This window comes from Nannobrachium achirus (assembly GCF_963921795.1).
Source record: "Nannobrachium achirus genome assembly, chromosome: 19".
In the NCBI taxonomy this organism is placed as follows: domain Eukaryota; kingdom Metazoa; phylum Chordata; class Actinopteri; order Myctophiformes; family Myctophidae; genus Nannobrachium; species Nannobrachium achirus.
Genome location: NC_137826.1, coordinates 46,886,244 through 46,906,817, shown reverse-complemented (window position 1 = coordinate 46,906,817; position 20,574 = coordinate 46,886,244). Strand labels below are relative to the sequence as shown.

General features: G+C 42.8%; 1 protein-coding gene across 1 annotated transcript; it reads left to right on the top strand.

Annotated features, from left to right (window-relative positions):
* Positions 1-378: 378 nt before the first annotated feature.
* LOC308304875 (E3 ubiquitin-protein ligase rififylin-like) lies at positions 379-19,057 on the top strand (the record flags this gene model as incomplete). The annotated part of the gene is made up of 8 exons (XM_080749503.1): positions 379-392; positions 3,496-3,649; positions 4,418-4,555; positions 5,056-5,211; positions 6,955-7,086; positions 14,973-15,180; positions 16,251-16,277; positions 17,729-19,057. 8 exons carry the CDS (start codon positions 379-381, stop codon positions 17,908-17,910), a joined length of 1,011 nt encoding a protein of 336 aa, XP_080605629.1. The 3' UTR covers positions 17,911-19,057.
* Positions 19,058-20,574: the final 1,517 nt, after the last annotated feature.

Sequence of the window (20,574 nt, the reverse complement as noted above, 5' to 3'; positions counted from 1 at the left end):
TTGTAAAGCACAAAATGTAAAATGCATTAAAATAATACTAGTTGTGAAATTGAAATTTATTATTTTGTATCTACTCCTAGACTGACTGATGGGAGTAACTAAATGTTACAGAGATAGAAATGTGTCATGTTGAGCATTCAATAACAATTGCAAACATTTAATGAGGCTAATGTCTCTTTTGGACTATACGAATGCAGAACCCGTTAATTTCCATGATAGCTGTTGTATGGGGAATGTTTCCCAAACTGGGGGTCGGACAAATGATTTAGGGGGGCCCGATCCCCATGCCGATGATCAGCTTAATGTGCAACATTGTTTTCTCACTAGTAAACAAACCAACGTGCCGTGGGGTATCTGCACATTTCTAAAGTGACAGAAATGCAAGTGGCATGGTAAGATATTAAAGTATAACACAGTATAACTAAAAGGATAACACAAAAAAGTCCTGCTAAATGCCTAAACTGTAAACTGTAAACTGGGACTTGTTTTGTTCCATTTATGCACTGTCAGAGTTGCAGATCATTTGTTTCCTAACTATCAATCATTTAACTGGGGACCCTCCCTCAAGGACCCCCTGGGAGTCCGCAGGCCCCACTTTGAGAACCACTGTATTGGAAAAGCAGTGGAAAAGGATGATAAGGGTCAATATGCCAGAGAGCTAAACGGAAATGGAGAAGAAATTATTTAACCAAATATCCTCTTCAAATAACTAACAACCACAACTCTCCCGAAACTAACTTCTCCTAAAACTTCCCCTCATGAGTTTCTCTCTACAATATACAATACCCAAAAAATAAATGTATTTGTTTGATTTTGTTATTTTCAGGAATGAGGTCTCAATGAAGGGAATGAGGAAGAAGTGGGCCTACATTAAAATGGTCTGATGAGAATCTTACAGATAGGCCTAATTTTAATTTAGGCCCACTTCTCTCTTATTCTGTTCATGTCATGACTCAATGTCTTGTTCTCTTGATGTGTGTGTGTGTGTGTGTGTGTGTGTGTGTGTGTGTGTGTGTGTGTGTGTGTGTGTGTGTGTGTGCGCGCGCGCGCGCGTGCGTGCGAGTGTTGTAGAATTGTAAGCCTGGTAGGCGAGGTTAGTAGAATTGTGTCATTCACACGCCAATGGCAAGTTGTACTTGAGCGCAGGCGCAATAGACCATTCGCTGCATTGATGTGCTACATCGCCAATGGTGAACTATTGAATTTGGCGACGATAGAGGTCACTGTTTCGAGCTTTTACTAGTGTAAAATTAACGTGTGAACACGCCACGGCAGCTGAGGAAATGCTTGATTTGTTGTTTTGAGGTTATTGAGGTTACAGACTGCTGGTCACTCATTGCGTTGACACAATTGTGGAGAAAATGACACATGTTTTTTCAGGTAGGGTCAGGAAACTAAAGACAACAAGATTTGTTTTTAAATAGTCTAAACGTTGGGCTTCATCTTCCACAATGGCCATAGATCATAATTCATAAGCGCATCATTGCTAGTTTGCTACCCACATCAACTCTGCACGAAATGGCAAAAACAGCGATCTTCTGGAGTCATCATCAGTCACGCTTTTCGATAGGTCACCGACGTGGGTACTACGGCTTGTTTTAAGAAAAAAAATAGTGTCTTGTAGCAGCTGTGGATTCATGGCCCAGCAGGCACCGCAGAGACACAGAGAGAAGAAGAACCGCTGGAAAAATCCTGCCTGCTCGCGTCTGTCCCGCGAATAGAAGACTGTTGACCTGGGATGGATTTAACAAGGACCAGGGGTCTGTCGGGGAACGGCAACGCTCTTGGTTAGACAGGTAAGGTCGGAGGAGGCTGTAGCATCACCGCCGCCTGACTGACTGACAGACAGACACACACCAAACGACCGGGTCTTTTTAAAAATGTCTGTCTTGTCATTCGGTCGGGGGTGGATGGCACAAAATAGGCCAGACGATCCACTAGCGACCAGAGAGAGAGAGAGTAGAGTCAGATGTGATGGTGCTGATGCTGGATGATGATCAACCGTCGTCACCCATCCATCCATCCATCCACAGCCACGCAGCCTCCACATTGTTTCATCAGCATCCTTCCAGGCAGGGAAGCAGGGGCGTCGCCAGGAGCCGTGAGCTCCTCCCCGGCTCCCTGCCATCATGATGTGACAGTGTGTGGGTCCCCTCCTCAAACAAACCCCCAGGCCCCCAGCCACTGCCGTGCCACCATCACAGCGCGCGCGCACACACACACACACACACACACACACACACACACACACACACACACACACACACACACACACACACACACACACACACACACACACACACACACGCACACACACACACGACACGTGGGTGTACGTATGATAACCAGTAAGACTCCCTAACCGTAGGTCACTTATCTCCACAAATAGGGCAAAAATGTGTTTTTCCAAAATCTGCCTGAGCCATGTTGATGACATGAGTGTAGACATACTGTGTAGTGATTTTCGTGATTTTAGGGCAACATCTGTAGGAGCAGTGTCCAAAAATGTGTTTTTAAAAATCGGCCTGAAGGTGGCGCTATATGGGACAGATTCATGTTGATGGGATGAGTGTAGACATATTGTGTAGCAATTTGCGTGATTTTAGGGCCAAAACTGTAGGAGTAGTGGGCAAAAATGTGTTGTAAAAATCGGCCTGAAGGTGGCGCTAGAAGAGGGCCATGTGAGAAATGAGGGGTGGGGTCTCCGCGTTGCCTTGGCGGACGAATAGGTACCGGCCCCGGCTCTCCCGGACGCTCCTAGGCCGAGTTACGGCATTTTATGTGAGCTGCAGTGGAGGGGGTCCTCCACTGGGGGCGTCACCACTTTTGCATCCGTTCTGGAGCACCAGGAGTGGGTGGTCCCCAGGAATTCCCCGTGAGCAGCCCCGTTGGGGTGGTCATTTGGTAATTTTTGCACATGTGCTCATTTTTTACACTTGGGGGTCCCCGAGGGAGCTGGGGGTCCCTGGAGCTCCGGGGGTCCTTGGAGGTTGTAGTTTGGCAGGTAAGGAGTGTGTGTGCAAAATCTGGCATGGATCGGGGCAACGGTTGCGGAGATATGAGCAGGGCAAAAGTGTGACGTGTGACGGACGGACTGACTGACTGACGCACGGACACCTGGTGGAGCTTTCTGTAGTAAGTGCGACCTAAGGTCGCAATGATGGTGGTGCAGGACAATTGCATCAGTCGTGATGCAACATTTTGAAATGATGGGAAAAAAAGAGATGATGATCTATCATTTATTATCATTTTTCATTAGTTTCTCAATGGATAAAATACGATGTAATATAAAATAAATTGGATAACATCTCCTATTGGGAAATGATGCTGCTACTCCATGCATTTCTACTACTGATTTTGTGTGTGTGTGTGTGTGTGTGTGTGTGTGTGTGTGTGTGTGTGTGTGTGCGTGTGTGCGTGCGCGTGCGTGCGCGTGCGTGCGTGCGTGTGCGTGTGTGCATGTGCAGACAGGAGTATGTGAAGGTCCTCCTGTAGCTGGTTCGGTGTGAAGCCCACCGTCACAGTGGAAGAAAACGGCAGCTCATGGCGCCAGGCCTGCACCCATCTGGGCATCAGCCCCTCCGAGACCACCTCACCCACACATCTGTGTAAGGCATGCGGAGGCCATTTTGACACCACAGCAAGGAAGGTGAGAGAGTAGTGGATTTAAGTTTCAAACTTTACACAACACTGATTATAGCTGACTGCTGCTCACGATTTGACGTTCCTAGAGAGTTCACGGTATCATCTTTAGTCTGTTTGGGGGTCCTTGGCATTAAAAATGAAAAAGAAAAATGGAAGTCCCGCACACTGTCTCCACTCAATCATAGGAGTAGTTGGTGCCCAAGGCCTGTGTCTTCCATGAGGAAGAGGCCCAATAAACCCACGGTGAGGCCTTTAGAAGGGCCAATCAGGAACCCACTGATCCTGAATTCAATGTTTTGTTCTTGGGAGTCTGGTGCAACGCACAGGTCCTGGACCTGGTGAGAGCAGGAGTGGACCTGGTGAGACGTAGGAGGAGCCCGGCCTGGAGTCAATCCACAGAGCCTGGTCCTTCCACGCGCCAGATTGCCCCTTCCGTTCTCGGCAGAGTAGTTCCGGAGCAGTGGAGTGTGGCCCTGTCTTTCCCTAATGGGACTGATCGTGGGTTGCTACTGGGACGTAAAGTCGGGACTTGATCACCCCAGCTGGTTCACCTGAGCGAGGGGTATGATGTTGCGAGACCCGAAACCCCTGTGACCTTGGGCTACATCACTGAGGATACGTCCCAGGTCCATTCATGCGATGTTATTACAACGTTTCGGTCTAAACGACCTTCATCAGGTCCTTGGCATGAAAAAGTTTGAGAAATTATGATTTATAATGCATTTGTACTAGAATCGGCCTCAGGTCTGACCTGTGTGTCTCCTTTGTGCAGCATGTGTGTGTGGACTGCAAGAAGAACTTCTGTGGGCGCTGCTGGGTGCAGCCGGAGCCTCTGCGTCCACCACTGTGTCACACCTGCCAACGTTTCCGCGGCACCTTCTTCGACCGCGCCCAGCTGATGAGGCTGAAGGTGAGGTCACCTGTCCTGCTTCTTTATGTGTTCACAGTCTATTAGATGTGTTCAGCAGGACACATGCACACATACAGTGGACATCAAAGGGGGCTTGAGCCCTTTTACCAATCTGTAAAAGTGCTCTCTCCAGAGTAGACCATGGATGTAGCAAATGCCACCTTTCTATAAATGCAGTATTCAAGTGAATCGCCTTTTCCAAACTCTCCTGAACTTGAAAGTAGCATTTTATGTTGAATGAATTGCATCTCATTCTCCAGTAATGGCTCGAATCTTGAGCACTGAAAATAGCCTATATCCAAGCTCACAACGCATTGCACTGCTGTGAATCATTTATTTATTTATTTTATTATTCACAAATGTTGATGTGTTTGAAAACGGACGTTACTGGAAATTGCAATTGACTTAATACGTAATACAAGTGCATTGATATCTGACAACGATTTACTTTTCCTCTTCTTCAACCCCCACCAACCACCTCAATCCACTCACACAAAAAGGTGCGTGAGCTGCGCGACTACCTCCACCTCCACGAGGTCCCCACCCAGATGTGTCGCGAGAAGGAGGAACTGGTGGAGCTGGTGCTGGACCAGAACCTCCCCAGCAGCAGCAGCGGCGGTGGCAGCACCGTGGAGACAGGCCCTCATCAGAGCAATGTAGGGGCGGGCGATATGGTGATAAATATCATTGAGACTATCCACCTGTTTCCGCGGGAGTTTACTGGAGATTATTTGGACCTGTTTGGACCACACTTCCGGTTTAACAGCAGACATACAAGCTCACGTCGCGTCGCAGATGCAACCGTTGTGAGCTTGTAAATCACACTCGGCTGTGGCGCCGGAAGCTCAGTACAGCGTCTGCGCAATGCACTATGGGGCGTTGGAAAGTCGTGGATACAATGGGTGCGTTCGGAAATGGCACCGGCCGGGTGTGTGCTCAGTTTAGTGATTGCAGTGTAGAGTGCATTCAGTGTGGCTTGTTTACGAACGACCAGTTAAGGGGCAGACGTGCGCTTTTTCAGGCTGAACTCTGAAGGAAACGTTCTGAAAAGCAGCAGTTGCTAACGTAACGTTGCTGTTGAAAGTTAATTTAATTCATAACATTGGCCTTCCTGCTGTTAGTTTACACGCTGATGCGTGTGTAACAATAAAGCCCAAAGAACCAATCAAGCCACAGATTGTGCATTTTGTTATCATTTCCTACGCCATTGTGAGCTGAGAAGCGCTCGAGACACTCCCATGAAAATCAACCAATCAAAACACGGACCGCACTGACGCACCACACTGTCAAACCCCAACTTCTGAGTAGGGCCGTTCAGTGCGTGCACTCAGCACACCGGGGCCGCAGCACACTCGTTTTTCAAACGACACGGCACCAAATGCACAGAATAAACGAACGACAACATGGCACACCAGTGTGTTGAGTGTGCATTTCCGAACGCACCCAATGTCTCCATGATACACCTTTTCAGAGATATCGTATTGTGATACAATGAGGGAGCCTCATAAAAAATCCTGTTGAATTGTTAATACAGAGATTCATTGCAGAATCCATTTAAACCTGCATTTTGGTCTAAATCAGTAGTTCTCAAACTTTAAAATGTCACAGTCTTCCCTTAACTCTGATAGTATACAAATGAAACCAAATGGACCCTTGTGGGTCAATTTAGACCTCCCAAAAGGAACCCAGAGAGCCCCTGGACCCCACTTTGACAACCACTGGTCTAAATGGTCTGTTACTCCTTTTTCTTTTAGTTTTTGTCACCTTGTAGGTGGTTGTTGTAACTTGATAAGTAACCATTAAAAACAACATGAAAAAGAATCATGATACCGCTTGGAAGAATATCGTGATATTGTATTCTTCCATATCGCCCACCCCTAGAGCAACGGCCCCGCCTCTTCCCCAGAGCTCCTCCCCCATCAGAGCAACGGCCCCACCTACTCCCCTGAGCTCCTCCTCCCCCTGGCCGAGGGCCCCGCCAGCCCCGACTCCCCCGCGTCCGAACACGCCGACCTGCTGGTAGGCCTGTCAGGCTGTCACGGTTATTGTTATCATCATCATCATCATCATCATCGCCCCTATCGCAATTAATCAAGATTTCCATCTTATAATCGTAATCGTTTCCATGTTGGGAAAGGTTTTTGTACATTTTCAAAAATAGCAGATCTACATGCTCACAAAAGGTTGCAATGTGTTGTGTTGTAGATTGACTTTTCCCACTATTGAAAATCGTATAAACGGATTGTGCCATAGGACATATTTTGGGTCAGTAATTTATTTGTGTATTTACTATTTAGTTAATTGACTCACAGTATCTTGCCTTGTGGAATTTTTGTTTGCAAAGCATAAAGGCCATTGTTAATGGACAATGACTTGTCAACTCTCCTTGATGCTGACAGCCCTATGAAGCGGGCCTGGAGCCCCCAGTCCAGCAGCACACCTCTCAGAACGCCTCCGAGGAAGAGGAGGAAGAGGGCGAAGACGAGGATGATGATGACGATGACGATGAGGAAGATGAGGACGATGAGAAGGTAATTGTTTTTATTATTATTAGTGGCCAAGGCCACGAAGTGGCAAAAGGCCACTCATTGTGGGCTCGCCTATAAGGCGAGCACACTTTAGATATTGTCATTGTGGGCTCGCCAGTACCTGGCGAGCACACTTTAGATATTGTCATTATTTATTTATTTATTTATCTAGTAAGTAGACGGGATTTTCGGTTCCTTTCTACTCCTACATACTTAGTGAGAAAATGAAAATAAAAACATCAATGTGTTCAGCTTACAGTGGCGACGTGTGCTATTACTTTTTACAGCAATCGGCCAAATGGTGGCGCTGTAGGAAGCCTTCGAAAGTGCGAACTTTGAACAGGTATAGCTCATGCTGTGTTATACATACAGCCATGAAACCTGTATACACTTATGCGTCTCCTCATGCCGAACAACTTTTACCCTCTAACTTTTGACCTCTGACCTTTAGGTCTCCCACAATTCGGAATTATATGAAAAACAGTAAAAATCTATCTCCTCCTGGGATTTTTGAGTTAAGCGCACAAAACTTTTTTCACATGAACTTTGAACCTATATCTACACAGGCTATGTGGTGAGAAGTTTGTACGTTAAATAATGATTTTTTAATAATTCAATTTATATTGCGGTTTTATGCAAATTATTCTTCGGCCTTTAAATCATACATGCAAAGTTACACGTTCATGGCATTTGGCAAAGATGTGGAGGGTTAGTCAAAGTATCACTGAAACCAATTTTATTCCAATCGGCCAAAGGGGGGCGCCATACGAAGCGTCTGAAAATTCAAACTTCAAACGGGCATAAGTCATGACTCGTTTTGTTTGAAGACATGCAACTTGTTACACGCGTGCTTTGACTCAAGCGGAAGACATCTGTGTCGTTGTTAAGTAAGCTCCGCCCTTCAATTTTCCGCCATTTTGAGCAGTTTGTAAAACGCGTAAACCCGCTTTTATTCTGGAACTTTCGCGTCACGTGCACAAAACTTTTTTTACGTGAACTTTGGACCGATATCTAAAGATCTGTCAGATCGGATTTCTTTAACATTGAAACATGCTTTTTTAAATAATTCAAACAATATTGCATTTTTATGCAAATGATTCTTCTGCCTCTAAAACATACATGCAAAGTCACATTTTCATGACAAAATAGTGTAGAGGGTTAGTTCAAATATCACTGAAACCAATCTTACCCCAAATGGCCAAAGGGGGGCGCTATATAATTTTGAGCAGTTTGTAAAACGCTTAAACCCGTTTTTATTCTAGGATTTTTTTTGTAATTTGCATGAAACATTCTACACGCAATCTAAGGACCTTTATCTAACATGCCTATGAAGTGCACACAAAAAAATTATAAAATAATAATAATAAATATAGCTGCAAGCAGCGATAACGTGTCCAAAGCCAAAAACACCTCAAATCATGAACACAGCCTGGGATGTGCGTGAAATCTTGCAAGCACATTCCCAATAGGTCAAGGAACAGATACCAACCTTCTCACATTGGCCTGTTATAGCGCCACCAGCGGGTCAACTTTTGCACAACACATTTTTGGAACAAAATGGACCAATCTTTGACGTCAGTAACGTCAAAGAGAGCACTGCCTGCGATCTTGACATTTTGTGCTTTTATAGCCATTGTTTTCCGGCTTGAAGCGAGCCCACAATTGTTTCGAAGGAACAATATTTTTCTAGTTATTTATCTATCAGGCAGGCATACTATATCAAGTTCTCCTCAAAACTTCGGTTCCTTTCTACTCCTACATACTTAGTGAGAAAATGAAAATAAAAACATCAATGTGTTCAGCTTACAGTGGCGAAGTGTGCTATTATTTTGTACAGCAATCGGCCAAATGGTGGCGCTGTAGGAAGCCTTCGAAAGTGCAAACTTTGAACAGGTATAGCTCATGCTGTGTTTGAGGTCCAGCCATGAAACCTGTATACACGTATGCGTCTCCTCATGCCGAACAACTTTTACCCTCTAACTTCTGACCTCTGACCTTTAGGTCTCCCACAATTCGGAATTATATGAAAAACAGTAAAAATCTATCTCCTCCTGGGATTTTCGCGTCAAGTGCACAAAACTTTTTTCACATGAACTTTGAACCTATATCTACACAGGCTATGTGGTGAGAAGTTTGTACGTTAAATAATGATTTTTTAATAATTCAATATATATTGCGGTTTTATGCAAATTATTCTTCGGCCTCTAAATCATACATGCAAAGTTACACGTTCATGGCATTTGGCAAAGATGTGGAGGGTTAATCAAAGTATCACTGAAACCAATTTTATTCCAATCGGCCAAAGGGGGGCGCTATACGAAGCGTCTGAATATTCAAACTTCAAACGGGCATAAGTCATGACTCGTTTCGTTTGAAGACATGCAACTTGTTACACGCGTGCTTTGACTCAAGCGGAAGACATCTGTGTCGTTGTTAAGTAAGCTCCGCCCTTCGATTTTCCGCCATTTTGAGCAGTTTGTAAAACGCGTAAACCCGCTTTTATTCTGGAATTTTCGCGTCACGTGCACAAAACTTTTTTTACGTGAACTTTGGACCGATATCTAAAGATCTGTCATATCGGATTTCTTTAACATTGAAACATGCTTTTTTAAATAATTCAAACAATATTGCATTTTTATGCAAATTATTCTTCTGCCTCTAAAACATACATGCAAAGTCACATTTTCATGACAAAATAGTGTAGAGGGTTAGTTCAAATATCACTGAAACCAATCTTACCCCAAATGGCCAAAGGGGGGCGCTATATAATTTTGAGCAGTTTGTAAAACGCTTAAACCCGTTTTTATTCTAGGATTTTTTTGCAATTTGCATGAAACATTCTACACGCAATCTAAGGACCTTTATCTAACATGCCTATGAAGTGCACACAAAAAAAATATAAAATAATAATAATAAATATAGCTGCAAGCAGCGATAAAGTGTCCAAAGCCAAAAACACCTCAAATCATGAACACAGCCTGGGATGTGCATGAAATCTTGCAAGCACATTCCCAATAGGTCAAGGAACAGATACCAACCTTCTCACATTGGCCTGTTATAGCGCCACCAGCGGGTCAACTTTTGCATAACACATTTTTGGAACAAAATGGACCAATCTTTGACGTCAGTAACGTCAAAGAGAGCACTGCCTGCGATCTTGACATTTTGTGCTTTTATAGCCATTGTTTTCTGGCTTGAAGCGAGCCCACAATTGTTTCGAAGGAACAATATTTTTCTAGTTGATATTGGACTTTCTCATTATTATTATTCTTCCGCCACTTTTTCTCTAGCGGCTAGACCGTGCAGTCGCTTTTTACGAAACTCGGCAGTATGGCAGAGGACTATGCCAAACGGCTAAAACGCGAAGCTCGCAACAATCGGCCAAAGGGTGGCGCTGTAGGAAGCCTTTGAAAAATGCCAACTTATTTTCGCGTAACGTGCGCGAAACTTTTTTTACATGAACTTTGGACCAATACGGTCTGAGAAGTTAGATGGATTTTCTTTAAAGCGAAACATTATTTTTTAATAATTCACTCAATGTTGCAGTTTTATGCAAATTATTCTTCTGCCTCTAAATCATACATGCAAAGTGACACGTTCATGGCATTTGGCAAATATGTAGAGGGTTAGTCCAAATATCACTGAAAGCAATCTTACTCCAATTGGCCAAAGGGGGGCGCTATACGAAGCGTTTGAAAACTCAAACTTTAAAGGGGCATAAGTCATGCCTCGTTTCGTTTGAAGACATGCAACTTGCTTACACGCGTGCCTTGACTCAAGCGGAAGACATCTGTGTATTTGTTAAGTAAGCTCCGCCCTTAGATTTTCCGCCATTTTGAGCAGTTTGTAAAACACTTAAACCCGCTTTTATTCCGGAACTTTCGCGTCACGTGGTCGAAATTTTTTTTACATGAACTTTGGACCAATATCTAAAGATCTGTCAGATCGGATTTTTTTAAAATTGAAACATGCTTTTTTAATAATTCAATGAATATTGCAAGTATTATGCAAATTATTCTTCTGCCTCTAAAACATACATGCAAAGTAAAATTTTCATGATGAACTACTGTAGAGGGTTAGTCCAAATATCACTGAAACAAATCTTACCCCAATTGGCCAAAGGGGGGCGCTATATCATTTTGAAAGAAGGCATCAAGTACATTACATGAAACTTTTTATTTATTTATTTTTTTAAATGACAGGTCCATTATGTGTGACTGCCGTAGTGTAGTGGTCAGTGCCTGTGCCTGATATATGGAAGGTTATGAGTTCAAACCCCACGTCGGGCTGAGTTGATGTTAACATCCTGGATGCCCATGGCATGTGTGTATGTGAAACTCTTTAATGTTGACACGTCTGATCTAGCTCCAGATCACGTTCATGTTTAAAATGAGCCCTTCTCTACCGGCCGCTATTTTTCTGTTCTGAGTGAAAGAAAATATGATCACTCGAAAATGTCAGAAATTCCATTTACTCAGATTGATTTCACCCCAAGCCTCCAAAATATAAAAAAAAGAAATCAATAAAATCAAGGCACTCAGCCTATATAGAACTTTTTTTTTTAAACAAACATAGTAAATAGAACCTGTGTCTGCTTAGTGTAGTGGTCAGGGCAAATGCCTTTCATGCAGAAGGTCGTTGGATTGAATCCCGCCTGGGGTCTATATAAGCATAAAACCATGACATTTGGTAGACTTTACAGTTTGGTTCCTTGAACAATGTCTGATATGGAGCCTTCCTAAAAATGTCCCCCAACCCCCCTTGATGCGTATTTTAATATCCGCCATTACTAAATAATGTATTTTGCATCATAAATCCTGAAACAAGCATTATAATACAAACTGTCATGTCTACACCTATGTTGTGATTTCCAAGGATTGCAATGATATCATGTACCAGCTCAGTAGCCTAGTGGTTTCAGTGTCTGCCCTGAGACTGGAAGATCCGGGTTCAAACCTGGGATGTGTCATACCAAAAATTCTAAAACACGGGACCCAGTGCCTCCCTGCTTGAAACTCAGCATCAAGGGTTGTATTGGGGGTAAGTCCCTGCGACATACTAGCGTCATGTCCAGGGGGTGTACTTGTACATCAAGCTGCCATACGCTACAGAAACAGGAGATATGCTCCTGCCCTATGAGATTCATGGCTCGGCCGATTCATATGGTCTTCATAGCTCAGCAAGGCTTACTATGTACATCATCAAACTGTCTAGGTGCATAGTATCACAGTTTTCTTTTATGTCTGTTGCATATAGGCCTACAGTCTTTTGCATACATGTTGTGTAGACTAGAGGCCAATTTGTGCTTTTACCTATAACCACCGATTAGTGTAAAACTTTGTATGCACACTTCCCAGAGGCCAAGGAAAAACCTGTGTCCTGCATTTTTCACATCTGCCATTTATAGCGCCACCAGAAGGCCGACTTAAAACATATTCTTCGATATTACTCCTTCAGATTACATCCGAAAATCACACAAATCAGTACACAGTATCTCTACAGTGATGTAATCATGACGGATTTGTCAGATATCATATTCTATCTAATTGGCTAACATTGAAGCAGGGTTGCTCTTTTTTGAACAAAATGTCTCAAACGTTGCTTGCTATGTGTGTGAGATTTTGCACACACATTCCCACTAGACCAAGGAACAGATGCCACCCACATTGGCCTGTTATAGCACCACCAGCGGGTAAATTTTTGCAAAACACATTTTTGGCACAAAATGCCTCAAATCCCGCATGCAGCGTCCGATTGCTGTGAAAGGCCCAAGAACACGTGGTACCCTTTTCACTTTGGCCTATTATAGAGTCACCACGAGGCAAAAAAAAAAAAAAAAAAACACCTGACCTGCCGGAGACCTGCTCGGAAGAACACTGCTTCTAGTTTTTCTTTGATTTCTTCTTTGCTTTCCCTTGATGCTTTTTTGCTTTCCTGCTTTTTCTGCCTTGGCCACTTTATCGCTGCTTGCAGCTATATTTATTATTATTATTATGACCAGTGACCGGACTGTTTCTTCCAGGTCGACGTTTGAGGTTAGGCGTAGGCATAGTTTCTGTGAGTTTAATGTTAGGTTTAGACATAGTGTTTGTGAGGTTAGGTTTAAGCTTGGGTTTAGGCATAGTTTTTATTATATTAAGCCGATCTACAAGCTCACTATTCTTTGGCAAATGTTCCGCCCCAGGATAATGGATGTTGGGGATATTCTGATTATTGCAATAATATCGTAAGCCGCAAATTGTTTTGGTCACAAATACAACTAGAAAAATATTGTTCCTTCGAAACAATTGTGGGCTCGCTTCTAGCCGGAAAACAATGGCTATAAAAGTACAAAATGTCAAGATCGCAGGCAGTGCTCTCTTTGACGTTACTGACGTCAAAGATTGGTCCATTTTTTCCAAAAATGTTATGCAAAAGTTGACCCGCTGGTGGCGCTATAACAGGCCAATGATAGAAGGGTGGTATCTGTTCCTTGACCTATTGGGAATGTGCTTTGAAGATTTCACGCACATCCCAGGCTGTGTTCATGATTTGAGGTGTTTTTGGCTTTGGCCACTTTATCGCTGCTTGCAGCTATATTTATTATTATTATTTTATTATTTTATTGTATGCACTTCATAGGCATGTTAGATAAAGGTCCTTAGATTGCGTGTAGAATGTTTCATGCAAATTGCTAAAAAGAAATCCTAGAATAAAAACGGTTTTAAGCGTTTCACAAACTGCTCAAAATGATATAGCGCCCCCCTTTGGCCAATTGGGGTATGATTGGTTTTAGTGATATTTGGAATAACACTCTACATCTTTGCCAAATGCCATGAACATGCTACGTTGTATGTATGATTTAGAGGCAGAAGAATAATTTGCATAAAAATGCAATATTCATTGAATTATTTAAAAAAGCATGTTTCAATTTTAAAGAAATCCGATCTGACAGATCTTTAGATATCGGTCCAAAGTTCACGTAAAAAAAGTTTTGTGCACGTGACGTGAAAATTTCAGAATAAAAGCGGGTTTACGCGTTTTACAAACTGCTCAAATTGGCGGAAAATCTAAGGGCGGAGCTTACTTAACAACAACACAGATGTCTTCCGCTTGAGTCAAAGCACGCGTGTAACAAGTTGCATGTCTTCAAACGAAACGAGTCAAGACTTAAGCCCGTTTGAAGTTTGAATTTTCAAACGCTTCGTATAGCGCCCGCCTTTGGCCAATTGGAATAAGATTGGTTTCAGTGATATTTGGACTAACCCTCTACATGTTTGCCAAATGCCATGAAAGTAACACTTTGCATGTTTGATTTAGAGGCAGAATAATAATTTGCATAAAACCGCAATATGAATTGAATTATTAAAAATTAATGGTTTAACGTACAAACTTCTCACCACATAGACTGTATAGGTATTGGTCCAAAGTTCATGTGAAAAAAGTTTTGTGCACTTGACGCGAAAATCCCAGGAGGAGATAGATTCTTACTGTTTTTCATATAATTCCGAATTGTGGGAGACCTAAAGGTCAGAGGTCAAAAGTTAGAGGGTAAAAGTTGTTCGGCATGAGGAGACGCATAAGTGTATACAGGTTTCATGGCTGTATGTATAACACAGCATGAGCTATACCTGTTCAAAGATCGCACTTTCGAAGGCTTCCTACAGCGCCACCATTTGGCCGATTGCTGTAAAAAATAATAGCACACTTCGCCACTGTAAACTGAACACATTGATGTTTTTATTTTCATTTTCTCACTAAGTATGTAGGAGTAGAAAGGAACCGAAGTTTTTTGATACTTGCACTGACTGCCTGCCTAGTAAATAATGACAATATCTAAAGTGTGCTCGCCTTATAGGCGAGCCCACAATAACCGTGACATGACATTTCCATATGGTCCCATCCTGCAGTCTTCAGACGGTGAGAGCCTGCTGCCGGGCCGCAGGGCGTCCCTGTCTGACCTGAACCGCCTGGAGGACATTGAGGGACTGAGTGTCCGCCAGCTCAAGGAGATCCTGGCCCAGAACTTTGTCAACTTCAAGGGCTGCTGTGAGAAGTGGGAGCTGATGGAGAGAGTCACCCACCTGTACAACGACCACAAAGACCTCCAGACACAAGGTGTGGAAAGCGATTCTACGTTTGATACATAATAATCATCAGGGACGTGCAGAGAATGTTAGAGAGGCAGAGGCTGGGGCTGAAAAAGGGCCTTTTGGTGAAAATATCGAACATCACAACGAGTCGCGCTGCTTTCGAGGTCGGCTATTTTCCGTCCTTACCACACTGAACTAAGCATAATCAAGTCAATTCTGGAGATGTGGCGTACGGCCTGTATTTCTACACAGTGAGGGCAATTCTTTCAACATAAGAAGCTGCATTCAAGTTCAGGAGAGTTTGGACATGGCAATTCTCTTGAATGCTGCCTTCAAGTATGGCATGGAAAGAGGGCATAGTTGCATTTCTTTCACCATAGTGAAAACTTGCATTCATGGTCTGGAGAGGGCACTTTTTAACAGAGGGATAAAAGGGCAGGGGCTCAAGCCCCCTTTGATGTCTAGGTGTGCATGTGCCTGATAATCATGTACCACACAAGTTTCTGCACACACGTTCCCATCTCACTCTGACCATACGGGAGGGTGTCTACTACATTCTCCCTAACAAACCAACCAGTATGGGTCAGCAGTGACCAGGGACTACAGTACAAGGGGGGATAGCGAATTGGCACAATGACCACATATGGAGAAAAGGGGAAAAAATAAAACACATGCTGGTGTTGATTGGTCCAGCGGGTTGCAAGATTAGTTACAGACACAGTAACCCTCTCGGAGTGTTGGATTAGCGCATCTAACTATTAGGTCCCTTCAGATTTCTCAAACTGTTCTGATTGCACACATCATGGAGGCTTACACCTTTCAGTTGATATTATTAGCAAAAAGTGAGACTAATCGTGTTCATGTTCATGTGTGCAACTGTGCATACACACTACACAACACAATGTTAATTTAACTGTGAGACCTATAAAGTTGACTGTTAATTTCTTTCTGGCACTAAACCTACAGATATACGTATGTCTGGCATCTGTTATCCATTGGAATCCTTGAAACCATTTATATTCTTGTGTGTGTGTGATGTTAGAATTCTTCTTCTTTCATTCATTTGGGTGATGATTTATTCCTTTGTCTTTCCAGTGTCGACCACGTCGCCAACCAATGAAGGTACATGTTTGATTTTATTCAAGCAAACAAGTTATCTCAAGACACTTTACGTAGGCTACAGAGCAGAGACCCGAGCAGAGACCTCATGGTAGGAGAGGACCCCCCTGAGCAAGCAATTTTGCGACAGTGGTAACAGGAAAAAAAGCTGTCTCGACTGTGTCGGGGAGACAGAAAGAGAGAGAGCAAAAGAGAGACAGAGAAAGAGATACAGGCAAATACAGCAAATATAGTAAAAATAATAATGTAAGATAGTAGGTAATATAATATGGTTTAACAATAATGTTTAACAGTATATGATTTTAGAATATAAGAATGTTAAGATAATATGCAATAAATAATATACAATATAGTGGTATAATATAATATAGTGGGAATGCACAGGCTTGCTCCATGGAGTCACACTCTTGGTCTGCTGCTAAGGGTTTGTGTTGTAATAGCAGTACATGGAACTGTGGAGTGGGAGACACAAAAACTCCAGGGAACGGGTCCCCGTAAGTCGATCAGTGTCAATATAATTCTAATGCAATATAACTAACAGACCAACTCTGGTGATGGTACTGGATGGTCTACTCTACCTGCTCTTCTATTGAGACGTTTTGATCTTGTGGTTGGGTAGGACACCTACTGGTTGACAGGAGGTATTGCATGAATTAAAACACATTGAAACTCTTCCCATACATGTTCTCCCTGCAAGAACTAAGTGAACCAAGCCCCATGCCTTTTAACATCTTTATATTAATAATAACTAGTAAGACGCCTCAGAGCGACATGCGACCTCGCCCTAAAGGAGACCCCTGGTACCCATATGGAGATCCATTTACTGTATATGGAGATAGGCTGTGAGAGCCCAAACATGCTTACTCAGTTATTTGTTATGTGAAAGTCCTATGACGTCTATGACATCTGACATACTCTTTTATGCCCATACATGGAGATCCCTGTCTGTAGAACCAGCCACACAGATATGGGCTGTCTTGGCCCTCTGTCGTGGCCATATATGGATTCTGTTAGTGTGGCATTCCCATCTGAAGTCCTGGTAGATATGGGCTTAATATGATGACATCAGGGAACTCCACATATAGGCATAAAAGGGATTCCGTTGTGTGCCATGATCTGCCATCACAGTGCGGCAAACCCATTCTGTTAAGAGTGGTTCCCCTGACATCACAGCAAACCCATAGACCTGTGATGTGTGAGGGGAACCACATTATCAGGCGTGACCTAAGATGTGTCGGTTTTCATAGTTAACTGTGACCTACGGTCACAATAATAACTATATAAGTCATGTTCAACCACATAGTCCACAAAGGTCACTTTTCCCATTCCCTTTGCCTCTGTGTGTGTGTGTGTGTGTGTGTGTGTGTGTGTGTGTGTGTGTGTGTGTGTGTGTGTGTGTGTGTGTGTGTGTGTGTGTGTGTGTGTGTGTGTGTGTGTGTGTTTCTGGTCTCCAGACTCTGCCACGGCCAAGCGCCTGGAGGACAACCTGTGTCGCATCTGCATGGACTCCCCCATCGACTGCGTGCTGCTGGAGTGCGGCCACATGGTCACCTGCAGCCGCTGCGGCAAGCGCATGAACGAGTGCCCCATCTGCAGGCAGTACGTGGTCAGAGCCGTGCACGTCTTCAGGTCCTGATGTGTGGCGGGCGGCACCGCGGAGGAGACACTGGGGACACACGTGCAGAACGATGATCTCTGTGTCGCTGTCGTTTAGAGAGCAGTGATTCTCAAAACTTTTGTTTTAATTTCAAGGACCCCCCCATGACTCTGAGACATGTACAGATACGAGTCCGTTTGGTTCCATTTGTGCATCTCTCAGAGTTATGCTGCCTTCACACTGGCAGATACAAAAGATACAAAGATTTTTGTAGCTTGGTATCTTTGTGTCTGAGGTTGACACCATCTCAGCTTTTTGTAGCTTTGTAGCCGTTGTAGCAGCTACAAACGTCAGATGTCGTATCTTTGTATCTTCACGTCGCTGGCTTCCGTTGGTGTAATGGTAGCCTGTGTTTCTGTAGCTGGCAGTGTGAACACGGCATGACAGACCTGTAAGGGTATTTTGGAACCCCCTCCCAGGGATCCCTGAGGGTCCCCGCCGGACACCACTTTGAGACCCACTGGTTTAGAGACATTACGATGAAGCACGCTCACACACTCGCACTTAAGCCTGCGTTACACATAGTTCAGCATGAGTGTCGTGCACCAACATTAGCCCATCTTCAAGCTCTCACAACGCATCACAGCGCAATCTACAAGCTCACAGCTCATTGCAACGTGCGACGTCTAGTGACTAGAAGAAAGGCGGGTTCCACCGTACCGCGCATCAACCATCAGTCAATGTCGACAGCAGGGCTGGATGGATGGTGCGTCACAGGAGCAGGCCTAAGGTAGCAGAAGTAAGAAGGAGCCACTGGACAAACTCATATAGGTTTACTGACTTTTAACGTACAAAGTACAAGACATTTTGTACTTTGTAATAAAAAAAGGCAGTAAACCTATCCAGTTCACTCCCTCTTACCTCTGCGATGTATTTGTGTTGTGAGTTTTAGATCTGCTACTTCTGCTGCGCGACACCTGCGTACCACATATAACTCAGGTTTAAACCGGTTCTCTTTTTTTTTTTCTGAACCACCCTGGACTCTTCAACAACAACAACAACAACAATAAAATCACCTCAACTGGAACTTTGAACAACTGGAATTATTTTCCTGCACTTTATATTTTTTTACCAACATTACCTGACTTTATGTTTGGCTCTCTGTGACGCAAACATAACTGCAGTACCTTATGGTTGCAAAACTTATCAAAACTGTTTTAGTGGTGTTTTTACATTAGACTTCTTGTCATATCACGTTTTGAACATGTTAACATTGTGTCAGTTTTTTATCTTTAATGCATGGCTAGATTATGTTCTTTTTGTGACATGTTCGGTCTGATAGACAGTGACAGAGCTCTCTAGATGGGGTGCTAGTAAAATGGAATAACGTAAATGTATTCTTTACATATCAATAACCGATTGTATAAACTGCAATATAGTGGGTGGGAGATTAAGGTGCTACAGTGTATAATCAGTGATTATTTGAAGCTAGTATTTCTTTTCATTTGACAACATAAATAAATGATTTTAGGATTCATCATTTTGGAATTTTGCATTCATTTTCGGAATTGGAAAGAAATAAGGGTTTACCAGTTTTAGCTGTCCATTATTCATGCCTTAATTTGTGAGATGCACATCTTTTTGTATTGCTGTTAAATACTACTGCAAGAATTGGAAAGTGTGTTTTCAATTAGTTAGTTACAACTACATTGTAAGCAGCTCATACATGTTTGCATCTGTCACTTAAGGGCATAGGTCGGATATATGGGATGGTGCTATATTGTAATACTACTACTACTAATAATAATAATTCATCAAATTCATACAGAGCTTTAATACCCAGACGTTTTACATGTTTTTAGTTTTTTAATTTCTTTTTTTAGACCTAATATCAAATTATCTTTATTAGACACACCACAATAAATGAGTGTACACGTCGAAAAGAGAAATAGATCTTAACACACTGTATGACATGTCGTCTTTTATTTTCCTGAACCGATTATTTGCAATCATTCAAATATTGATTGATGATTGATTGAATACTTTATTTAAAAGTTTGCATAGGAAAAGGTATGACAGTTCACCGGTACAAGATCAACTAAAAAGGATAAACACAGCAACAAAGCTTCCAGGCTGTTTCAATTGGGGTTCTTAAAAAAAAAAAAAAAAAAACTCATAACATTGAATGACAAACAAAACACAGTAGGCCTACTATGCAGAAAATAAGTTGGTAAGTAAGAAAATAAATGTTTTTTTTTTGTTACTGTAGGCCTAGAAAGGTCAGGATATGCTTACTCTTTGACCCTATAGACTAGACTTCACTAGAGCATCGCAGCGGAAGTGGTTTACTGGGGTCACTTAAAAATCGCCCATTCATTTTCCCCATAGACTTTTACAAAAATATTTATAACAATTATGTTAAGCCTCGAACAAAGCCATCCAGGATGGCAGTGAATCATGAACATGAGAACTTTGTTTCTTTGTTTCTTTAGAAAATCGCCAAACAAAGGGTATTTACTAAATGTAGTAGGCTATATCAAATAATGTAATATTAAAATGTGTTTTCACATAGGATCAAAGGTTGTATGGTCATCATGATTCACAGCCATCCATCCTGGATGGCTTGGTTCTAGGCTTAACATAATTGTTATAGCCTAAATATTTTTGGAAATTAAGGTCTATGGGGAAAATGAATGGGCGATT